This window comes from Crocuta crocuta, unplaced genomic scaffold (assembly GCF_008692635.1).
Source record: "Crocuta crocuta isolate KB4526 unplaced genomic scaffold, BGI_CrCroc_1.0 scaffold28, whole genome shotgun sequence".
NCBI lineage: Eukaryota > Metazoa > Chordata > Mammalia > Carnivora > Hyaenidae > Crocuta > Crocuta crocuta.
In genome coordinates, this window is record NW_027533256.1 from 9325149 (window position 1) to 9344172 (window position 19024).

The 19024-nt window shown below is 49.0% G+C and overlaps 1 protein-coding gene across 7 annotated transcripts in view; it reads left to right on the forward strand.

Annotated features, from left to right (window-relative positions):
• The window catches only part of WDFY4 (WDFY family member 4), a 290261-nt gene that overhangs the window by 25261 nt on the left and 245976 nt on the right, over positions 1 to 19024 (forward strand). For all 7 annotated transcript variants that reach the window (XM_077746401.1, XM_077746405.1, XM_077746404.1 and 4 more), the window contains 9 exons: positions 1227 to 1341; positions 1984 to 2090; positions 4118 to 4252; positions 6704 to 6893; positions 8711 to 8900; positions 10734 to 10888; positions 13120 to 13572; positions 16061 to 16165; positions 17723 to 17913. In XM_077746401.1, the coding sequence (XP_077602527.1) occupies positions 1227 to 1341; positions 1984 to 2090; positions 4118 to 4252; positions 6704 to 6893; positions 8711 to 8900; positions 10734 to 10888; positions 13120 to 13572; positions 16061 to 16165; positions 17723 to 17913 (1641 nt within the window). The remainder of the gene's footprint in view (positions 1 to 1226; positions 1342 to 1983; positions 2091 to 4117; positions 4253 to 6703; positions 6894 to 8710; positions 8901 to 10733; positions 10889 to 13119; positions 13573 to 16060; positions 16166 to 17722; positions 17914 to 19024) is intronic.

Here is a 19024-nt window from a genome sequence, read left to right on the forward strand (position 1 = left end):
TCTAAAATTACTGGCTTCTATTAAATAGTATCCTAAACAATGAATGAAAAAGTCCAAGGCAAAAGATGACCAGATAAGATAGAAATAATGAAGGAACAGAGAAGAAAGAATCTGAAAGAATTAAAAAACAAAAAGAAAGAGGAGATTAAAAATGGCAACAACCACTTGGACTCAAAAGAATTTCCTAAGCCTGGGACTAAAGCCAGAGAAAAAGGAAGAGATTGAGAAATTTCATTTCATGTAAACTTCAAGTTTCTGTATAGCCAAAGCAAATAATACCAAATTAAAAGACAAAATGATAAATTTGAAAAACTCATTAGAGTACTATGGACCAAGGATTAATATTTTTATATGTGAAGAGTTTTTTAAAATAAATAATAGTGAAAACTCTAATAGAATAATAGGCTAAGGGTAAAAGCAGACAATTGAAGAAGCATTTAAAGTCTTCATCTACTTCAGTAATCACAAGACTTCCACTGAGATGAGATATTTTTTCTTTTGTAAGTTGTCTCATTTAAGACGAAAAAGTATGGCAGTGCTCAGTGGGTGAAGAGAAACTAGTCCTCTCCCATGGAGGCCCTTGGGGAGGCTAATCAGGTAAAGTTTTCTGGGGAATGAGTTAGTCAGGTGCACCAAAGCACTAAAATATTAAAAAAAAAATAGCAAGCACACTCTTGCAACTTGCAATCCCACTCTTTAGAATTGGTTAAAGGAAATAATTGCATGACTAAAACTAAGATCTCTACATCTACACCAGATATGTGAAACATGACACTTTCAGGAGAAGAATCAGTGAGATGTAGCAGTCGATGGGGTAAGGAACATGAGGCAGAGGGGGGCCCAGAAAATTGCCTTTAGAATTCCCCATGGGGGCAACTGGATGCTTGGTAGAACTATTCACTGAGACAGGATGCCGCAGATTTGGGAGGAAGGCAGTGGTTATGATTATGTGTATTTGACATTTCAGGAGCACAAGTTCAGGGGCAGATGTCCAGGGTCCAGTTAGATGTGGGTTCAGAGCTCAGTGGAAGTTGCAGAAGTCACAGCAACTAGGGGAGGGATAGAGGGGAAGCTGTTAGGGTGGGTGATTCGGTGACCTTTGGGCTACACCGGGGACAGCGAGTTGACTCCCTGGTTTGGGCTGGCAGGGAGAGAGGCAAGGTGATTTGCGTGTCTTGCTCTGTGGCTTTGACTTCTCTGATGGAAGCCTCTTTATTGCACTTCAGGCCTGGGAGAACTCTGTGGGGATCAACTGCTTCCCCAGTCTCCAAAGCCTGGCAGAAGATATTTCTAACCAGCTTGCTCAAGCAATACAGAAGGCACTTGTGGGAAAGCCTGCAGGTAAGGGAGCACTGTATGGAGAGCAAAAGAGCTCTGCGCTTTCCCCACAGGACTCCTGCAAAGCCACTCTCCGCTCTCTAGTGGAGTAAGAGCGGTGCCTTCCGGAGAACCCTACAGGCTCACTTCTGTCACGGAGGATGTTGGGAACAAAGGGAAAGGCCAGCAGAGGAGGGAAGGGGGGCTAGCAGACCTCTGGAGGCCGGACAGGGTTTCACGGAGGGGCTGAGGGGCAGGAGGGAATTCTAGGGGGAAGGAGAGCACAGTGTAGAATGCAGGAATCTGCAATGTCGCGGGTGGGGGTGGGGTGGTGGCTGGAGGACACAGGAAGTGGGGCAAAGGTGCTGGATTGTGAGAAGTCCCATAGCTGAAGAGCTTGTAATGGTTTGGTAATGGAGAGCCACTGAAGGCTGTTGAGCAGTAGTGATGTGATAAAGACTATCCTCCAGGCAGATTAATCTGGAGGAGTGTGAGATGTTTGGTAGAGATTCAGATGGCCCTGTGGAGAGGAAAGGAGACAGAAGTCCCCTAAGGATGCTAAGGCACATTTGCCGGGGAAGGGGGCCGAGTGGAGGGCAAGCTGGGAGGGCAGGTCCCTGCACTGCCTGCTGATGACATGTTCTCCCCTTGGTGCGCTGTCCTCAGAGCAAGCGAGGGAGGCAGCAGGGCAGTTGCTGCGGTGGAAAGGGGACGTGGATCAGGATGGCTACCTGCTCCTGAAGTCGGCATACGTGCTCACGGGGACAAATTCGGTAAGTTCCAGGCTCCCCAGGCCCCAGCTTGGGAGCTCCTCATCTGTGTCCCGCGGAAGGCCCAGCAAAGGGCAGGGGTTCATCTCAGGAGTGTCTTTTTCCCCATGATACTGATTTGTCATCTCTCCTGCCGTAATTTCCTTCTGATAGAGAACATGGGGACTTAACATCTGAAATCCACATTTGAATCCTATTTTTTACCATTGACAAGCTGTGTGTAACCTTGGGCAAATTGTGTCACCGCTCTGTGACTCTGTTGTGTGGCTAATTTTAGAATTGGGGATAATGCCTTCGTTCTAGGGTCAGTGCAGGGATTAACAGTGGCCGATGTGTATGGACTGTTTTCTGTGGCGGGGCAGGCTGCATGTCCCATGCAGGTCAATAAATTCTCCCCCAGCCCCCTGGGTCTGATTATGAAGCCACGTTAGTTAGCATCCTCTGTGACTGATGTGTCACTCCAGAGCCCGTGCTCTGAGCCATTGCTCTTTACTGCCCTCTGCTAGGCTCACACTGAGGGAGTCCACCTTAGGCACCTGCCCGTGCCTGCCTGGAGACAGTACCCAAATGAGGCTGGCTTCTCTTTCTTCCCTTCCCATTGGTGCCCATACTGGTTGTGCACGTGTCCTCCGCCATGATGCTGGGGGCCTGGGGCTTCCCTGTGACTGGATGGCTGATGGCTGGTGTCCTTGTAGGCAGAAGCAGTCCCTGGCAGCTGTGGCTATCAGCAGAAATGGCCGGAGGCCCTGGGCAGGGCAGACCCAGAGACTCATTTGTCTAGTGAGAGTGCCCACCACATGCCAGTGCTCAGCATCAGGAACAGCAGGAACCAGATGGGGGCGCGGCCACCCCGAGGCTAACAGTGAACGCAGATATCAGCCGGGCATCTGAAACAATGAGAGGAGCTCAGTGTGCAGTTGTTAACTGCAGGGAGGATCATGTGACCTTTCCTCTGCACGAACTGCCTGGACCTCCGTCAGCACAGCAGCCCAAAGGCCAGAGAAGGAGCTTTTCTGTCCCCAGGGAAGGACTGACTGTTTATAGTCGGGTAGTAAAAAGTAACCTAAGGGCTTGTTTTCCATGGTGAGCAGCCAGCCCTAAAAGCGGTGAGACAAATCAGCGATTGGCTTCCAGAGGAGCCGGTGCAGCATGGAGGACAGTGGAGCCACCCTGGGCAGGGTCACAGCAGAGCCAGGTGTCAACTGCAGGGGCCGATGGTACCCTGCACCGGAAGCTTTGAGGGAGAAGGGTGGGACCAATAACCTGCATCATATTCCTGGTTCCGGCCCAGACTGTACATTCTTCCATTCTCATTTTCTCATTTTACCACCATATCTGTCATATTAGTTACTTGGGTGGGAAATTGGGGGGACAGTAGGCTTTAGATTAGTGCTGCTCGTGCTCACATGCACATACGTGCACAGACGTTGGAGCTGCAGTGACCCTGGGGAAGCTGCAGGCAGAGCGTCGGGAAGAAAGGCTCCAGGAAGTTCTACACTCAGGCTGTTCCCTTCTCTGCCCACTTCCTGTCTTCTACTCTCTGTCTGGCCACCCTACTTATCAGTCTTCTCCTGCAGGACTGCTTTGTTCTTGGCAAGGTCTCAGATCTGAACAAGGGGACGGGAGGGTGCTGATCAGGTCCTTAATTAGGTGTTTGCACTTGTTATTGGCCACGGCCTCCTGAGTGCCCAGTTCCCTAATCAGGAGGCGACTACCCAAATCAGTAGTGTGATCACTTAGGAAAACCCTTGTTTTCTGCTCTGTCCCTCCCTCCCTTCCTCCTTTTCTTCCTTTCTATTATTTATCTTACAAAAGATGCAGTGTTTATTGAGCACATAGTGTACACTTCATAGAAACTTAATCTTCACAGCCACCCTAGGTGGGTCCTATGATTGTCCCCATTCTTACTTGAGAACGCATTGCCCACAGAGAGTTATCCCTCTTCCTGGCTAAAGGACAGTGCCGCTCTGGGTTGGACAAGTGTCCCATGGGGTCTGTGGCCATGGGTCACGTCTGCTCTTTCCTTGCAGGAGACGCTGGGCAGAGTCGCTGCATCCGGGCTTCCAGCTCTGCTCCTACAGTGCCTTTACCTCTTCTTTGTCTTTCCTCTGGAAAAGGAGGAGGTTCTTGAGAACGATGTTCAAGTTCAAAGGATGTTTGTGCAGGTGAGTCAGAGGAGGGCTCCACACCCCTGGGCCGAGACCCAGCTCTGCTGCTTGGAGGTGTTTCCGTCTTTCTCGGCGCTGGTCCTGAAGCCCCTCTGTCCTCCCGGAGAGCCAACTCATCGGTCTACCCCCATGCTCTCTGCAAATGCAGGATCCTCTGCATTTGGAAAATGCCTTTTCTTCTCTTTCCATCTCATTTCATCCCTGTGTCGCTATTTCTGTCGTAGCCCCCAGAAGAGTGTGCTGCTCCTCTTCCTCCAGGCTGCGTTCCTGGGCCCTGCCTGCCCTCCCCAGCATCTGGAACCTCTCGTCTCTGGCCCCTGCCTCCTCTGAGGGCAAGCGCGCTAACCGCACTTGCATAACAACAGCCAACATTTTCTAAGTACTTCCCTGTACCCACCTGTGCCATAGCTTCCCATCTGTCCCCTCCCTGAGCCCTCTCGTCCATCCCAGGATGTGTCTAGTATTTCAGTTGTGATTCCACGAACACTAAAGTATGGTGAGTAAACATGGCCCCAGGGTCACAGAGATAGTCGGTGGGGGGCTGGGATTGGGACCCTGGGAATCTGACTGCCAAGACTACTTCATGATGCCACCTCCTTCCCCCTCCCAGAAGCTATCTCCGGCCACTAAGCATCAAATGCAATTTCCTGCTGTATTCTCCAGAAAACTAATCCTACCTCTCTGGAGGAAGGGACCTTGGGGGGAGGGTAAGGAGGGCCCTAAGTCCTACTCAACCTTGAGTGGCCAGTGCCTCAGACAGTGTCTCACAGAGCAGGTGCTTCAGAGCTTTTGTGAATTTCCAAATGCATTTGTGCTTTGTACATGTGCATTCTCATTAACATCCATTTCAGACTCATTTGCAAGTGCGAATCCTCACTGCCAGAGGTTATGCCACAAGTTTACTTGTGGTAGGTTATCCCTTAAGCTGCATTTGCTGGAAACTGAGGCATCATTTATCTGTATACAAATCATACTCGAAGTGGTGGCTAGGATGTGGTACTGGGCACGTTGACAGGTCTTTACCACGTGGCTTTCAGTGTCCCACAGAGAACTAGTGCAGCCTTGCCTTCATGGTTCTGTCCGTGAATGAGTAGAATGGGAGCCACAGTGCTAGGGCATGTCCGTATTCCTTAGGGTTTTCCTTATTTCATTCCGCAAAGTATATGAGCTCCTCCCACATGCTCCTCTGTGACAGACTGCTTGTCCCAGCAACAAGCTTAGTACCCTCTCTCCCAGAGGTGATAGAGAATTGGGGAAGCCAAACAAGGGAAGGGATCACATAACTGGGGATCTGTGTCCATTTTTTTAAAAAAATGTTTATTTATTTTTGAGAGAGAGACAGAGTACAAATAGGGGAAGGGAAGAGACAGAGGGAGACACAGAACCCGAAGCAGGCTCCAGGCTCTGAGCTGTCATCACAGAGCTCGATGCAGGGCTCAAACCCATGAACCCTGAGATCATGACCTGAGCCGAAGTCCGAAGTTTAACCAACTGACCCACCCAGGTGCCTCACTGTGTCCATTATTTTAAGTACTCTGGAGGAAAAGGGAAAGGTGTGCTGGGAAATGAGGACAAAGGGACCTGATTTATAGGAGAGCATAAAAGAAGAGTATTTTGAGGAAATGGCATTGACCAGGAGCTGAAGGTCAGGGTGCAGGTGTGAAGGGGGAGGAGAGGGGACAGACGCAGAAGTAGTCATCCATGCCAAGGGTCACCTGGCCATGGCCACCTGCAGGAGAGGCCAGCAGGTGGGATCTGGAGTCCAGCTTCATGGCTGCTCAGCTAGGATTCTGTCTCTGTGCTTAGAAGGGGCTCCTGGATTCAGATGGAAACAGCTTTCCACATATGCTGAACTTGAAGGAGTTCCAGTTAGACCACTAAGAGCCAAAGAGAGGGCTGCACACAGTCGCGTCAGAGAGGAGGCAGGGCTAAGTCTGTGCAGAACTCTGTGAGCCATGATTTACCCCAGCTGGCAGGAAAGAACCGGAAGCCCCCCTGGGAGCCATAGGGAGGCTGGATGGGTGGGGGCACAAGGTCCAGAGAGGAAGTTATAGGATCTGTCTCATATCTTAGGAGAAGTAGAGTTTGATGGCCAACCAGGGATCTGGGAACACATCTCTTTTTAAATAGCACTGGGTTCTGTGAATCCTGTACTTTAATCTTTGATGACATTTTTTTCTGCATGTCTATGTAAAAGGGCACCTCTCTAAGCCAAACTCTTCTTTGTTTTTCTGATTTGGAAAGGGTGACAACTGCTTGCAGAGGATTAGGAGTGCAGCCTTTAGCCCAAGCCCTGTCATCCTTTGCTGACCATACTGCTCTGGGGCAGGGGGTGACCCATACAACCCTTCCTTTGCCCTGAGACCTACCCTCAGAGCTCAGGAGAAGGGAAGAAATGTTACTTATAGGAAGGAGGCTTCCTAACTAGGCATCTTTTTACCCCCCCAGATGTTGCTGAACATTTGCAGTGAGTCTCAGGGGCTGGAGAGACTTCTATCAGGAAATGAGCTCCAGTCCCTCGTGATTGCCACTACTTGTCTTCGGGAGCACAGCTGTCGCTTTTGGAAGGAGCCCACCTTCTGTGTGCTGAGGGCAATCTCCAAGGCCCAGAACCTTGGCATCATTGAATACCTGCAGGGTATGGCCCCAGGAGACCAGGGGTGGGATATGGGCCCACTTTCTGCAATGAGACCCTGGAACCGAAAAAAGAGATGGATAAACAGGATCTTCACGGATGCCCACCTGTGCCCAGTCGATGACCCTTTTTCTTGGTTTCCTTTGTGAAAGTGTTTTTATTATTTATTTTGGTGTTCCCCTGGAGGAGGGAAGGAAAGGGGAACTCATTTACCATCAAACAGACACACCACAGATAATCTGTATATTATCTCATCTGTCTCTTTGAGATGGACATTAATGGCATTTTGTGATGGGGAAAACAGAGACTTTGAGTAGTACAAGAACTTGCCAAGGTCCCCAGCTCACAAACAGGACGGCCACATCCTAAGCCTGGGGATGCCCAATCTCCTTTAGGCTCTGCTCTGGGCAGCATATGTAGGGGTTAAGGTGGTAGATTCTGGGGCCAGACTGCTGGGTTGTGGACCCCAGCTCTGTCCTCCCATTCTCTTAGCTGAGTGACCTCCCGCATGTACGTGCCTGTGTGCCTCAGTTCTTTTATCTGTAAAATGGGAATACCAACCCCTTGCTCTGTGATCTGCCATCTTTCTGGGGTTTCCCAAGACAGAGGGCATCAATTGGTGAGAGCTGGCCAAGTTCAGCAAGCCCACTGCCCTCTCGGAACTGAGCCCAGGACCCAAAGTCTGCCCCAGTTTAGGGAATCAAGGCTCCCAGTGAGGCCAGGGCCCAGTGGTAATGGCCTCAAGCTGAGCTGGTCGTAAGATGCTCAGCAACCCAGGTACCCCCATAGGCTAGAGTCAGAGAGCCCAGGGACAAAGCTGTGTGTCTTGACGACAGGGGTCTCTCACTGTCATTACTGTTAGCCTGTCTAAGACAATAGCTAGAAAATAAAATTCCCACCTCGGCGGGGAGCCTGCTGCCTGGAGCACAGTGCCCAGGACCCCCTTAGGGGAATGGGTAGTTTCCATGGGCATACAGGTTGAGGAGAAGGTCTGGAATAAGGGCTGGCCTGGTGGTCACCTGCCAAGCCTGTGGCTCTTAGGGCTGCCCTGTCTGGCGTGCAGACTGTGGGGAGTGTCTGAAGCCTCACAGCTGGGGGACGGAGCATGTGATACGTCAAGTTCTCGTGGACGCTTTTGCTGATCCACTGGCGTTGCTTTCCTGGTACTCAGAAGAGGCTTCTGGTGAAAGAGCCCTCAAAACAGTGATCCATCAGAGTGCAAATCCAGTGACATCTCTCTTCTGACTCAAATCTTCCCTTGACTTCTCACAGCTCTGGGTAACCAGCGAGGTCCACAGCCAGGGCCCACAGATGAGCTGGCCCTGCTCCTCTCCCTCCCCTGTGGCCCGCACTTCTGGGTGCCAAGCCCCTGGATACATTAGTGGCTGAAACACACCATCTTTTTTGCCCCTCACCTTCTTCCATACTCATGTTTCCTTCCCTGAACTTTTTCTCAAGCTGATTTCTGCTCATCTCCCAGTGTTGCTTCCTTAAGAAGGTCTTTCTCATTGCTCAGGTCTTTCATCTTCTATCCCATTACCTAATGGGCCCGGTCCCTCCTGCATGCTGGGGATTAAGAGCAGACAGTTAAGAGGCTTCCTTCCTCTTCCTGTTTTGCCTGCTCTCTATCTGGGTCTGCACAGTGTGGCTCTTAGGATGACACTTCCCATGGGGAAGACCTCTTGATTCAAGACCCAGCATGAAAACATTTTGAATTAATTTTCACTTACGTCTTGATATATAAAGGAGTGTGGGCAGGGAATGACTGTGGAAGAAAAGCTATTGCCTCCAAACTTAACAGGGTTGTTTTCCTCTGGCAGCTATGGATTGCATCAAACTGTCCCTTCAGAATCTCTCCAAGCTCGCAGATGCTCTCCCTGCTCCCGAGGTGAGCGAGTCTGTGAGCCTCATCTTGGGCTTTGTGAAGGACTCCTACCCCATCTCCTCGGCTCTGTTCCTAGAGTTCGAGAATGGGGAGGGCTACCCTCTTCTCCTCAAAGTGCTGCTTCGGTAAGTGGTTGTTCTTGGTGGGGAAGACACTGGCAAAGTCTAGCTCCCCCATATCATTTGGGTCGCTTTGGAGAAAGGGATATTGAGACTTCTTTGAATGTCTTCTGAAACACAAATTTCCATAGAACATGGGCAGAGAGACTTTTATTGCAAAAATAATTCACAGTGCATCGGGGTTTGGGAGCCACTTCCTTTGAGAACCGATGGGGATTGCGATGGTAGTTTTACCAAGTTCATTTGGTGGTATTATCATGTGCACACATGCTGGCTTGTCAGCCACCTCTCAGAACCCACAGCTCTGTGTTGGAAGGCTTTCTGAGACTGTTGTAACCAGTTCTGCTGAAATGGTTGGGGGCTGGAACTGCTGAGCAGTCAGCAAACCTTGGACTCAGCCATCAACCATGGACTGGTAAGAGCTGATGAAGAAATACCCAGCAAAGTTGCCCCTTGGGTGGGATATCTCTCCCCTGCCTCCCAGAGCCCCCACATCCATTAAACTCCAGTTGCTCAACAAGGTACTTGCTTGATAATGCTCCTGTACTGGCTTCCTTCCCCTTCTCCTCTCAGGCCCTCTCCCCTAGTAGTATTATTTGCTCCAATTCCCAAATAAACCACCTCTCTCTCTCTCAAATCCTTGACCATGGGAAACCCAAATAAAGACACCAGTGACCTGGGTCAGGACTAATTTCCTCCACTCTGCCTTGCCATATTATTTTCAGGTTGGATCCAAGGATTGGATAAGCCAGAGATGAAAATTGAAGAAATTCCTTGATTGTTCCAACTTCTCCATTGCTCTTGGGGAAAGCTGGTTAAGGGCAGAGCCACATGTATTCCCTTGCACTTTGCTCTATGAGTATGAGAAGCCCTTCTCATCCGTGGGGTGTGGCTTACCACTGTGCTCCACAGACTTCACCGAAGAGCCAGGTTTCTAGTCTAGAGGGGTAATTTGGATGAGGGGGCTGAAGCCCCAAAAGGATGTGATTAAATGGCAACACCTTGAGGGTCTTCCTCCAAAGGCACACCAAGAATAAATGTTCCTATGGAGTTGCCATGTTTTACATTAGGCTGGATCATGACCAGCTGGTTACTGCTCCCATAGAGGTCCATGTCATAGCAGTTCTTGAACATTTCTTTGGTTAAATAGATGGTTAGTTTTCTCCAGATTTCTTGTAGAAGACAGGAGGGGGAAATGAGCCTATTCCAAGGAGTAACAGGAAGGACCTGTCTCAGCTCTTTTTTTACCTGCAACCACTTTTGCTCTTGGCATAACAGCTGGAATAAGACTTAGTGAGAGAGAGAGGGAGAGGCAGAGGGAGAGGGAGAGAGAGAGAGAGAGAGAGAGAGAGATCCTTCTTCACAAGAAGAGTAAGGCACCCATCTACGCTTAAGTGGCTAAAAATGCAAACAATACTCAACCTTGACATAAGCATAAGGAAGTCTAATAAAGTTGGATTACTTCCCAAGACATTTGTTTGCCCATTTGAAATATCAAATCTCTCATTTTGAGGGTGTCCCTGCTCTCCTGGTGCAAAGTCTTTTGGGATGGGTTCAGCCACAGAAAGCAGCCTTCCCATGTGCAAATACTGGAGCTCTTCACAGGTTTCTCTGCATTGTGATTGCACATCCTTATACCTAAGGCTGACATGTGCAAACAGAGTGACTTTCATCCAGGGCACTCCCCTTGCCTTTTTGGTGCCGAACTGGTGGAAATCTCTGGGGTCTCCACCAGCGCTGAGACCTGCATTGCCCCTGCATCATTGTGAGCAGCACCGTGAGCAAACATGGCTGCCCTGCCCGCGAAGCCCAGGGAGCTGGCCTCATCTGTTCCCGCAGGTACGAGCTGGCGCAGACTGAAGTGGACCCCCACCTGGAGGAACTCCTCGAGCTGTTGGTGTGGCTGACCACCTGCGGGAGGTCAGAGCTGAAGGTCTTTGACAGTGTCACGTACCCTCAGCTGGAAGGCTTCAAGTTCCATCACGAGGATTCTGGTGGGTCACTTTATGTTTCCGGGGGCCTGGCAACGGCTGGTGCTGTGCCCTGACAGATGCTACCCAGGTCTTTCCCCGACCTTTGTGAGGAAACCGACACTTGGCACCTGTCTGTCACACCTTTGCGGAGATTACCTGTGGATTTAAAATCTCTCCTTTAGACTTTTTTGGATGTCTTGGTGGGATTTAGAAGAAAGGTTTGCTTAATAAGGGCAAAGACCCTCTTGGTAACGGCAGGAGCCTCTGGTCTCCACCCCCGCCTCTGGCATGACTTACTCTGCAACGTGTGCTTGTATACAAGGGCTGACCGCCCTGAAACAGCCACCCAGCCTGGGAGTCAGCCTTCCTCAGTTCTTTCAGCCTGATTGATTGTTTGATTGATTAGCTCTGTGCAGCAGCCATTCTGCCCCAGGTGAGGCACCCGTGTGGCCAGGCAGCTATCTGCTCCCTAAAATTCCTCTGTAGAGACTGTCACGCATACCTGAATGAGAAGGTCCTCCATTACGGGCTGATTAATGCATCAGGCAGGTGGGTCAGGTCTGTCAGGGTTAGTCAGGAAACCATGCACACAATGCCCAATTCGGGTTGGGTTTCAAGGCTAAGAGGGGGTTGCCCACATGGGAAGGAAGAGGAGGAAGTTTAATGGCAGAAAGTACTGCCTGGGGAGAGAATGGGGACCCAAATATCTGGGGTCTGAGGAAATGACCGGAGTGTGAAGGCTTCAAGGCTGGAGGGCCGGTTCAGGAAGGGCCTTTGGACAGAACTCCAGCAGACGCACTGGGAAGTGTCTGGACCAGAGATGAGTTTCAGAAACATCTCTGGGTCTGAGGCAGAAAGGGCTGGAGGCGAGGAGTTCTCTGATGGAGTGAGAGGAGGCGATGGCTTCAGAAGATATCTTTATTTAACTGCTTGTCTAGAAATGATACTGACTTTGCTTGGTAATTTTAACATTATTTATTTATTTATTATTCTTTAAATTTTTTAATTAAAATTTTTTAAATTTTTATTTATTTATTTTTAATAGTTTATTGTCATGTTGGGTTCCATATAACATCCAGTGCTCTTCCCCGCAAGTGCCCTCCTCCATGCCCATCCCCCCCCTATCTCTCCCCCCCACTCCCATCAGTCCTCAGTTTGTTCTCAGCATTCAAGAGTTTCTCATAGTTTGCCTCCCTCCCTCTCCCCCACTATTTTCTCCCTCCTTCTCCTCTATGGTCCTCCATTAGGTTCCTCCTAATCCTCCTATATGTGCAAACATATGATATTTGTCCTTCTCTGCCTGACTTATTTCGCTCAGCATAACACCCTCAAGTTCCATCCATGTTGCTACACATGGCCAGATTTCATTCTTTTAAAAAATTTTTTTAATTAAAAAATATTTAATAGTTTATTGTCAAGTTGGTTTCCATATAACCCCAGTGCTCATCCTTACAAGTGCCCTCCTCCATGCCCATCACCCCCCTTTCCCTCTCCCCCATACCCATCAGACCTCAGTAATGTTTATTTATTTTTGAAGGAGAGAGAGAGAGAGAGAGAGAGAGAGTGGGGGAGGGGCAGAGAGAAAGAGACACACACACACAGAACCTGAAACAGGCTCCAGGCTCCGAGATGTCAACACAGAGCCTGACACAGAGCTCGGACTCACAAGTCTTGACCTGAGATCGTGACCTGAGCCGAAGTCGGATGCTTAACCGACTGAGCCACCCAGGCGCCCCAACATCATTTGATTTTAATGGATTGAAACCAACCCTCCAGCCCAGGCCTGCCTAATGCAAATATAATGCAAGACATACTGCATAATTTTTAATGGTCTAGTAGCCATATTTTTTTAAAAATATGAAGAAACAGTTTATCTTTCATAATAAATTTATTTAACCTACTATATCCAAAAGATTAACATTTCAATATGTGGTCAGTATAAATAATTATTCATGGCGTTGCTTTGGCCTTCGTGCTATGTCTTGGAAACCAGTGTGTATTTTTATAGCACGGACCATCTCAGTTGGGTGGGCACATTTCCAGCGCTCGGTGAGCCACCACACCCTGGACAATGCAGCCCCCACCTTGCTCACACTCTGGGCAGCTGGCTTTCCTGGACTTCTGATAGGCATTTACCCACAGGAGCTAGAAAATAGAAACTGAACACTATTTCCCAATGGCCATGCAAGCACGTATTTCTAGGCACCGGCAGGAGAAATAACCTGCAGGATTATTCCTTCTTTCATCTGCAGGGGTGACCGTTAAGAATCTCCAGGCCTTCCAAGTCCTCCAGAATGTTTTCCACAAAGCCAGCAACCCTGACCTCTGCAGCAAGGTCCTGTCAGCCATCAGGACCATGTGGACCTGGAATGCCCGCAACTTCTTCCTGCTGGAGTGGACCCTGCAGCCCATCTCGCAGTTCGTGGAGATTGTGCCCCTGAAGCCGGCCCCGGTGCAGAAGCAGTTCTTTCAGCTGCTGGAGGCCCTGGTGTTCGAGCTGCATTATGTGCCCCATGAGATCCTGAGGAAGGTGCAGTGCCTGATCAAGGAGAGCCCCGAGTCACCCTGTACCCTCGTGGCCCTGCAGAGTGTCCTCAGGATAGCCGGCAGGGACCTGCTCTTCACCGACATCTTCCGGGACTCGGGTCTCCTAGGCCTGCTGCTGGCCCAGCTGCGGAAGCGGGCCAAGATCCTGAGGAAGTCAGGTGACTCCCAAGAGCCTCAGGAGGGTTGGGGGGAACAGGCTGGGGGTCTGCGTGCCATTCCACCCCCCCATCAACATCACAGAAAAAGTGAGCAGCCCCATGCCAGCCGGCAACACGAAGGGGTCGGAGAAGGTACTTTGAGGCATGCGGATTCGAAGGGCAGGCAGCCTCTCTGTTTGCTTTACCTGGACTGATCTTCCCCATGAGGAGGCCAGAGGGATGGGCGGAGCTTTAAACAGACTCATGGGGCTGAGCCGGGTCTGATGAATTCTCAGCTTGCAGAGACCTCCTGCACTGGATACTGTCTGCTATGTAGATGTATGCAGATGGAGAGACATGGGGAAGGGCAAGGGAGCTCAGGGAGTCCTGGGGCTCCAGCAGGCAGAAAGTGGGGGGCCCGTGTATGCGTGGGGTCAACTGGTACACGGTCTCCCTCTCCAAACCTCATCCCACTTTTATGTGCCTTGCTGGGCTGTGCACCTGTGGCTCCTTGGCAACCTCCCTTCACCCCTACCTTGGGCTCTCAGCATCAGCAGCCTCTGCTACCCCCCCATGGGTCTTCAGGGTCCCCTTTGTCCAGGCAGGAGTGCTGGCCCGGGCTCTCTCGCTGAATAGCCACCCCTCATGCACACACTCTGCTGGGGCCGGTCTGTGTGGTTTGTTCACAACCCCCACCTCCACCAACCTGCAGAGAGGAGCCAGGGCGTGAAAACTCCTTTCCCAGCTCTTCCTGGCTTTCCCTCACTCTGCACCTGCACCTTTGGGGTTTCGGCCTGGAGGAGGGACTAGGAGACTGAATCCAGCACTTATTTCTCCCCACCTTTTGGCCTTTTCTCCTACTGCGCTGGCTGGGAGGGGCTGAGGGCTCTCTAGCCATTGACCGGTTTTGGAATTGGGCTTCAGACTCAAGCTTACATCTTCAGTCTGTCTGTTGTCCCTCCCCGGGCCAGTGTGATGAGAAGCCGAGTGAGAGAGTGTGGGCTCTGGGACCAGACAGCCCTGGAGGGGAATCCTGCTTATGTTACTTATGAGCTGAGTGCCGCACAAGTTACTTAACCTCACTGAGCCTGTTTCTTCCTCTGTTAAATGGATGCAAAAATATCTACATCATAGGGACGTAGTAAGAATTAAATGAAGAAATACTGAAAAGGTCTCACTGCTATAGCTGGAGAAGAAATGCTCAAGTGCTTAAGGAATGGGAGTGAGTCTTATCCCTGCAGCTTCTGAGTTACTGCGTCGAAGACTGAGATAGACAGGCACCTATGGGAGGCCAGGAAGGACTCACATCTCCCTGGGAGTATATGTACATAGGGTCGAGATTGAAGATGAGGACCTTCTGACTTTACACATCGGGGCCTCTGGGCCAGGCTTTGGAGAATATTTTGCTATGTGCTTATTCCCCACTGCCCTTTGCAAAGTCTTTTTGTTTGATGTTTTTGTGTCACCTTCCTGTATGTCGCTTCTCAGCCACCTGATATTGAATTTGCTTTTCTTTTTTTTTTAATATTTTTTTAAAATTTATTTCTAGGAGAGAGAGAGAGAGACAGCGTGAACAGGGGAGGGTCAGAGAGAGAGGGAGTCACAGACTGAAACAGGCTCCAGGCTCTGAGCTGGCAGTCAGCACAGAGCTCGACGCGGGGCTCGAACCCACGAACCGCGAGATCATGACCTAAGCGGAAGTCGGACGCTTAACCGGCTAAGCCACCCAGGCGCCCCATGAATTTGCTTTTCAATCCAGTCACCAGACTTATCACCATTCCCAGAGGAACTATTTTGTGAGCTGATGTATCCGGCCTTACTTTGTGCTTTCTGTTGTTACATGTTTCTTATCCTTCTTAAATACTTTGTCTCCTGGTGAGGAAACTACTTTCATTCATTCATTCTTTCCCCAAATATGGATGGAGCTTTCCCCTTGTGTCAGGCGCTTTCCCAGCGCTGGGGATTCATTCGTGAACACACAGGCCTGGTTTAGGGTCATGAATCTAATGGAAACACTCATCCACTCCAGAACCTTTCAATCATCTCCGTCCTCAGGGGTGAGCTGGCGGGTCCTCCCTCCCAGCCATGAATGGTAAAGTATAAAATTGTCCAAAAGAAAGTCAAAGAGGCGGGGCTTCAGACATTCTGTAGGGTAGTGGTTCTCAAGGGTCACTCTTGGACCAGCTCCATCAGCATCACGTGGGAACTTAAGAAAAATGCAGTTTTATGGAACCTCACCTAAGACCTCCTATGCTAGAAACTCTAGGGAAGGATTCCAGCTTCTGGATTTCAGGAAGCCCCCCAGGGGATTTTAATGTGCTCACATTGGAGACCCATGGTATAAGGGCTTATAGGGTTAGATCTTATGAATTGGGATGAGGCACACTCACTTATAATAGAAGCATTCTGTTTTCATTTCCGTACAAGTATGGAAAACTAATGAACTCAGAGATTTGAGATCATACCATGGATACTGAAGGTTTTATTTATTGATTCTTACATATGCCAGGTAACAAAGAGTCCTTGCTTGGTGTCCCGGATCCAGAGAGAGAACTGACCTGTGTGATGCTGAGAACCGTTGTCACACTTCTGAGAGGCTCAGTCCGGAATGCAGGTAAGGATGGTACCAGCCTCGTCTTGTCACTGCTCGGTAAACATTAACTATCTCTGGTGGCTTATGTCAGTGTTCAAAGGTTATACCCAAGAAAAACCAGCACTAAGGTTGTTGCTAATGTGCATTTGCTGGTTGATGTTCAGTGCTCATCAGTAAATTTGCAGACATCTGGGTTGACAGCTTTTACTTTTAAGGCTGCTAATTAAGGTTGGGGTAGAGATAGCCTAAAGAGATACCCTAGATTTATGAGATTACAAGGTGCTCCTCCTCTTTCAAGTAAAACCTATTACTATCTTGCTGCACCAATTAACGTGCTTTAGGAAAACTCCAAATTGTGAAAGTTGGAGTAAAGGAAACGAATCATTTTTAAGAGGCTTAATTTGATGAGCTTCCAGCCCATGATGGACTCAGTACCTCCATCCATCTAAAACATCTTTGGCTTCCTAAGATCATGTGGCTTCTGTGTGTGTGCGTCTGTGTGTGTGTGTGTTTGTGTGTTTAATGGGTGCATTAACTATATACATATACATTATGTCATGAGGCAGGTGTATCAACAAAGTGACATCAGTGAATTTGGTGATTTGGGGTGTCTTTATCTGAGGCCCTCATACATCAACTATACCAAATGTGAATGAATAGTTCATATGCAGAGGGTCTCTAATGTTAGACTATAAAAGGTTCCTTGGAGGTGCTGGTTAAAATGCATATTCCAGGGGCACTTGAGTGGCTCAGTCAGTTGAACATCTGACTCTTTATTTCAGCTCAGGTTATGATCCCAGGCTTGTGGGACTGAGCCCTGCATTGGGCTCTGTGCTGAGCGTGGAGCCTGCTTAAGATTCTTTCTCTCTCCCTCTGCCCCTCTTTCCCATTTACATACTCTCTCTCTCTCTTTCTCTCAGATTAGGAAAAAAAAGCGTATTCCTAGGCTCACTCCCAGAGATTTAATTAGTAGCTCAGGTCAAGATAGAGCTCAGGAATCTACTTTTAACAGGCTTCCAAGGTGATTTCCATGTAGGGGTACCTGGCCCACAATTAGAGAAATCCTGTCTCACAGAGTTGACCTTCTCAAATCTACATCATGCCAGTGAACGATCCAATTACCTCCTAGTTCTTATCCCACATGTGATTCAGTTACCATTTGTTTGCAGCAAGAATTTTGGCAGAGAAAAGAGAGAATTGCCATTGGGCCTGGATTAGGGTATTAAGTGGCGATAACGGACCGAAGCATTGTCTAGCTAAAGTTTGTATTAGGTTTCTAAAAAAACGAATTCACTGAAATTTTTTTTAAAAAGAATTTCAAAAACAAATTTGAAATTTTTAAAAAATTTGTCTGTTTTTTTAAAAATTCTCAGCTCCATTATTTCTCTTTTCCTCTTTTAGTTTTAACAGTAGGTATGGATTTTTTTGGGGAAAAAAAAGAGTTTCTAATGGGCAGAAGAGACACCTAGGAAAGGAACAAAACAGACCCACATGTTGCAGGAGAAAGCTTTCCTTGTCATTAGAACTCAGGTGCCGAGGCCCCTTTGCTCAGCTCCATACTATCTGTCTGGTCCACAGTTGTCCTGAAAGACCACGGCATGGTGCCCTTCATCAAGATCTTCCTGGACGTTGAGTGGTACCGGGAGTCCTCACTCAGCATCTTGGAGCAGCTCTCAGTCATCAACGCTGAGGAGTACATGAGCATCATTGTGGGTGCTTTGTGCTCGTCCACTCAAGGGGAGCTGGAGCTGAAACTGGATCTCCTGCAGGTGATGTCAAGTCTTCCTCTGTGCTGGGCTTTCCCACGAATGTGCAGCTGGTGATCAACACGTGCGCATGCATTCAGTCATTCAGTTGGTCACTGTAGTATACGGCTGGCTAGTATGAGCTACTATAACAAAGAAATCCCACAACTTCAGTAGTCTGATACATTATGTGTAGTCCAATCAGTGATGGGGGGGGATACCATTCAGGGATGGCTGTCACCTGGGCATCAAATCCAGCCAGCAGACAAAGAATTGCACAAGGTGTTCTGCCGGCCTGGAGCTGGCACATGTCAACTTCTATCCAACCGCCTTTGGGCACAGCTCATTGGGCTGCAAGGGGTGCCGGGAAATGTAGTCTTCCCGGCAACACTGTAATCTGTGGAAGTGGAGTCTAAATCCATGGAGGCCAAGCAGCTGCCTTGTTTACTTGACCAGCATTTAGGGTCTACCTTCTACCAGCCTGGGACACAGAGTTGAATGAGATATAGGCCTGGCCATCCGGGAGCTCGTAGACTAGGGCTCATGATAAGTGAGCAGTAATGGCAATGCAGTGCAGTAACGCCCTGGAAAGTACTGAGTGCAGAGGAGTAGGAGAGCCCACTCCTCCCTTGCACGTTGAGGCAAGCTTGCAGAGGATGTTTGAGCTGGGAAGAGGAAATAAGAGGCAGGTGCCCAGAGGGCACAAATGGGAGGAGTAAAACTAGGGTGTCACTTGTGGGTAACAAAGATGAGTATAGGTTTTTGTGTTTGTAGGATTGTTAGCAATCATCAAATTATCTTAAGACAATTAGAATAACAACTGTCATCTCCACCATGACTTCTGCCTTACACCTTTCACAATTTTTTTGGTCTTGCTTTTTCATTCCCTTTGCCTTTGGGGTCTTACACGTTTTGAAAAATTCCCTTTCTTTGGTTATATGCCATTGACGAGAAGAGCAGATGTAAATGCAGATATGCCTCAGGAGGCTGACTTGGGGACTGGTCACGTATATATGCAACACAGCCCCTTGCCAAACACATGCTCATGTCTCAGAAACGTACACACCTTGATCATTGGTGAATTAAAAAATAATATGGAGTTGGTCTGACTTCCAAAATTAAACCATCAGGCTTA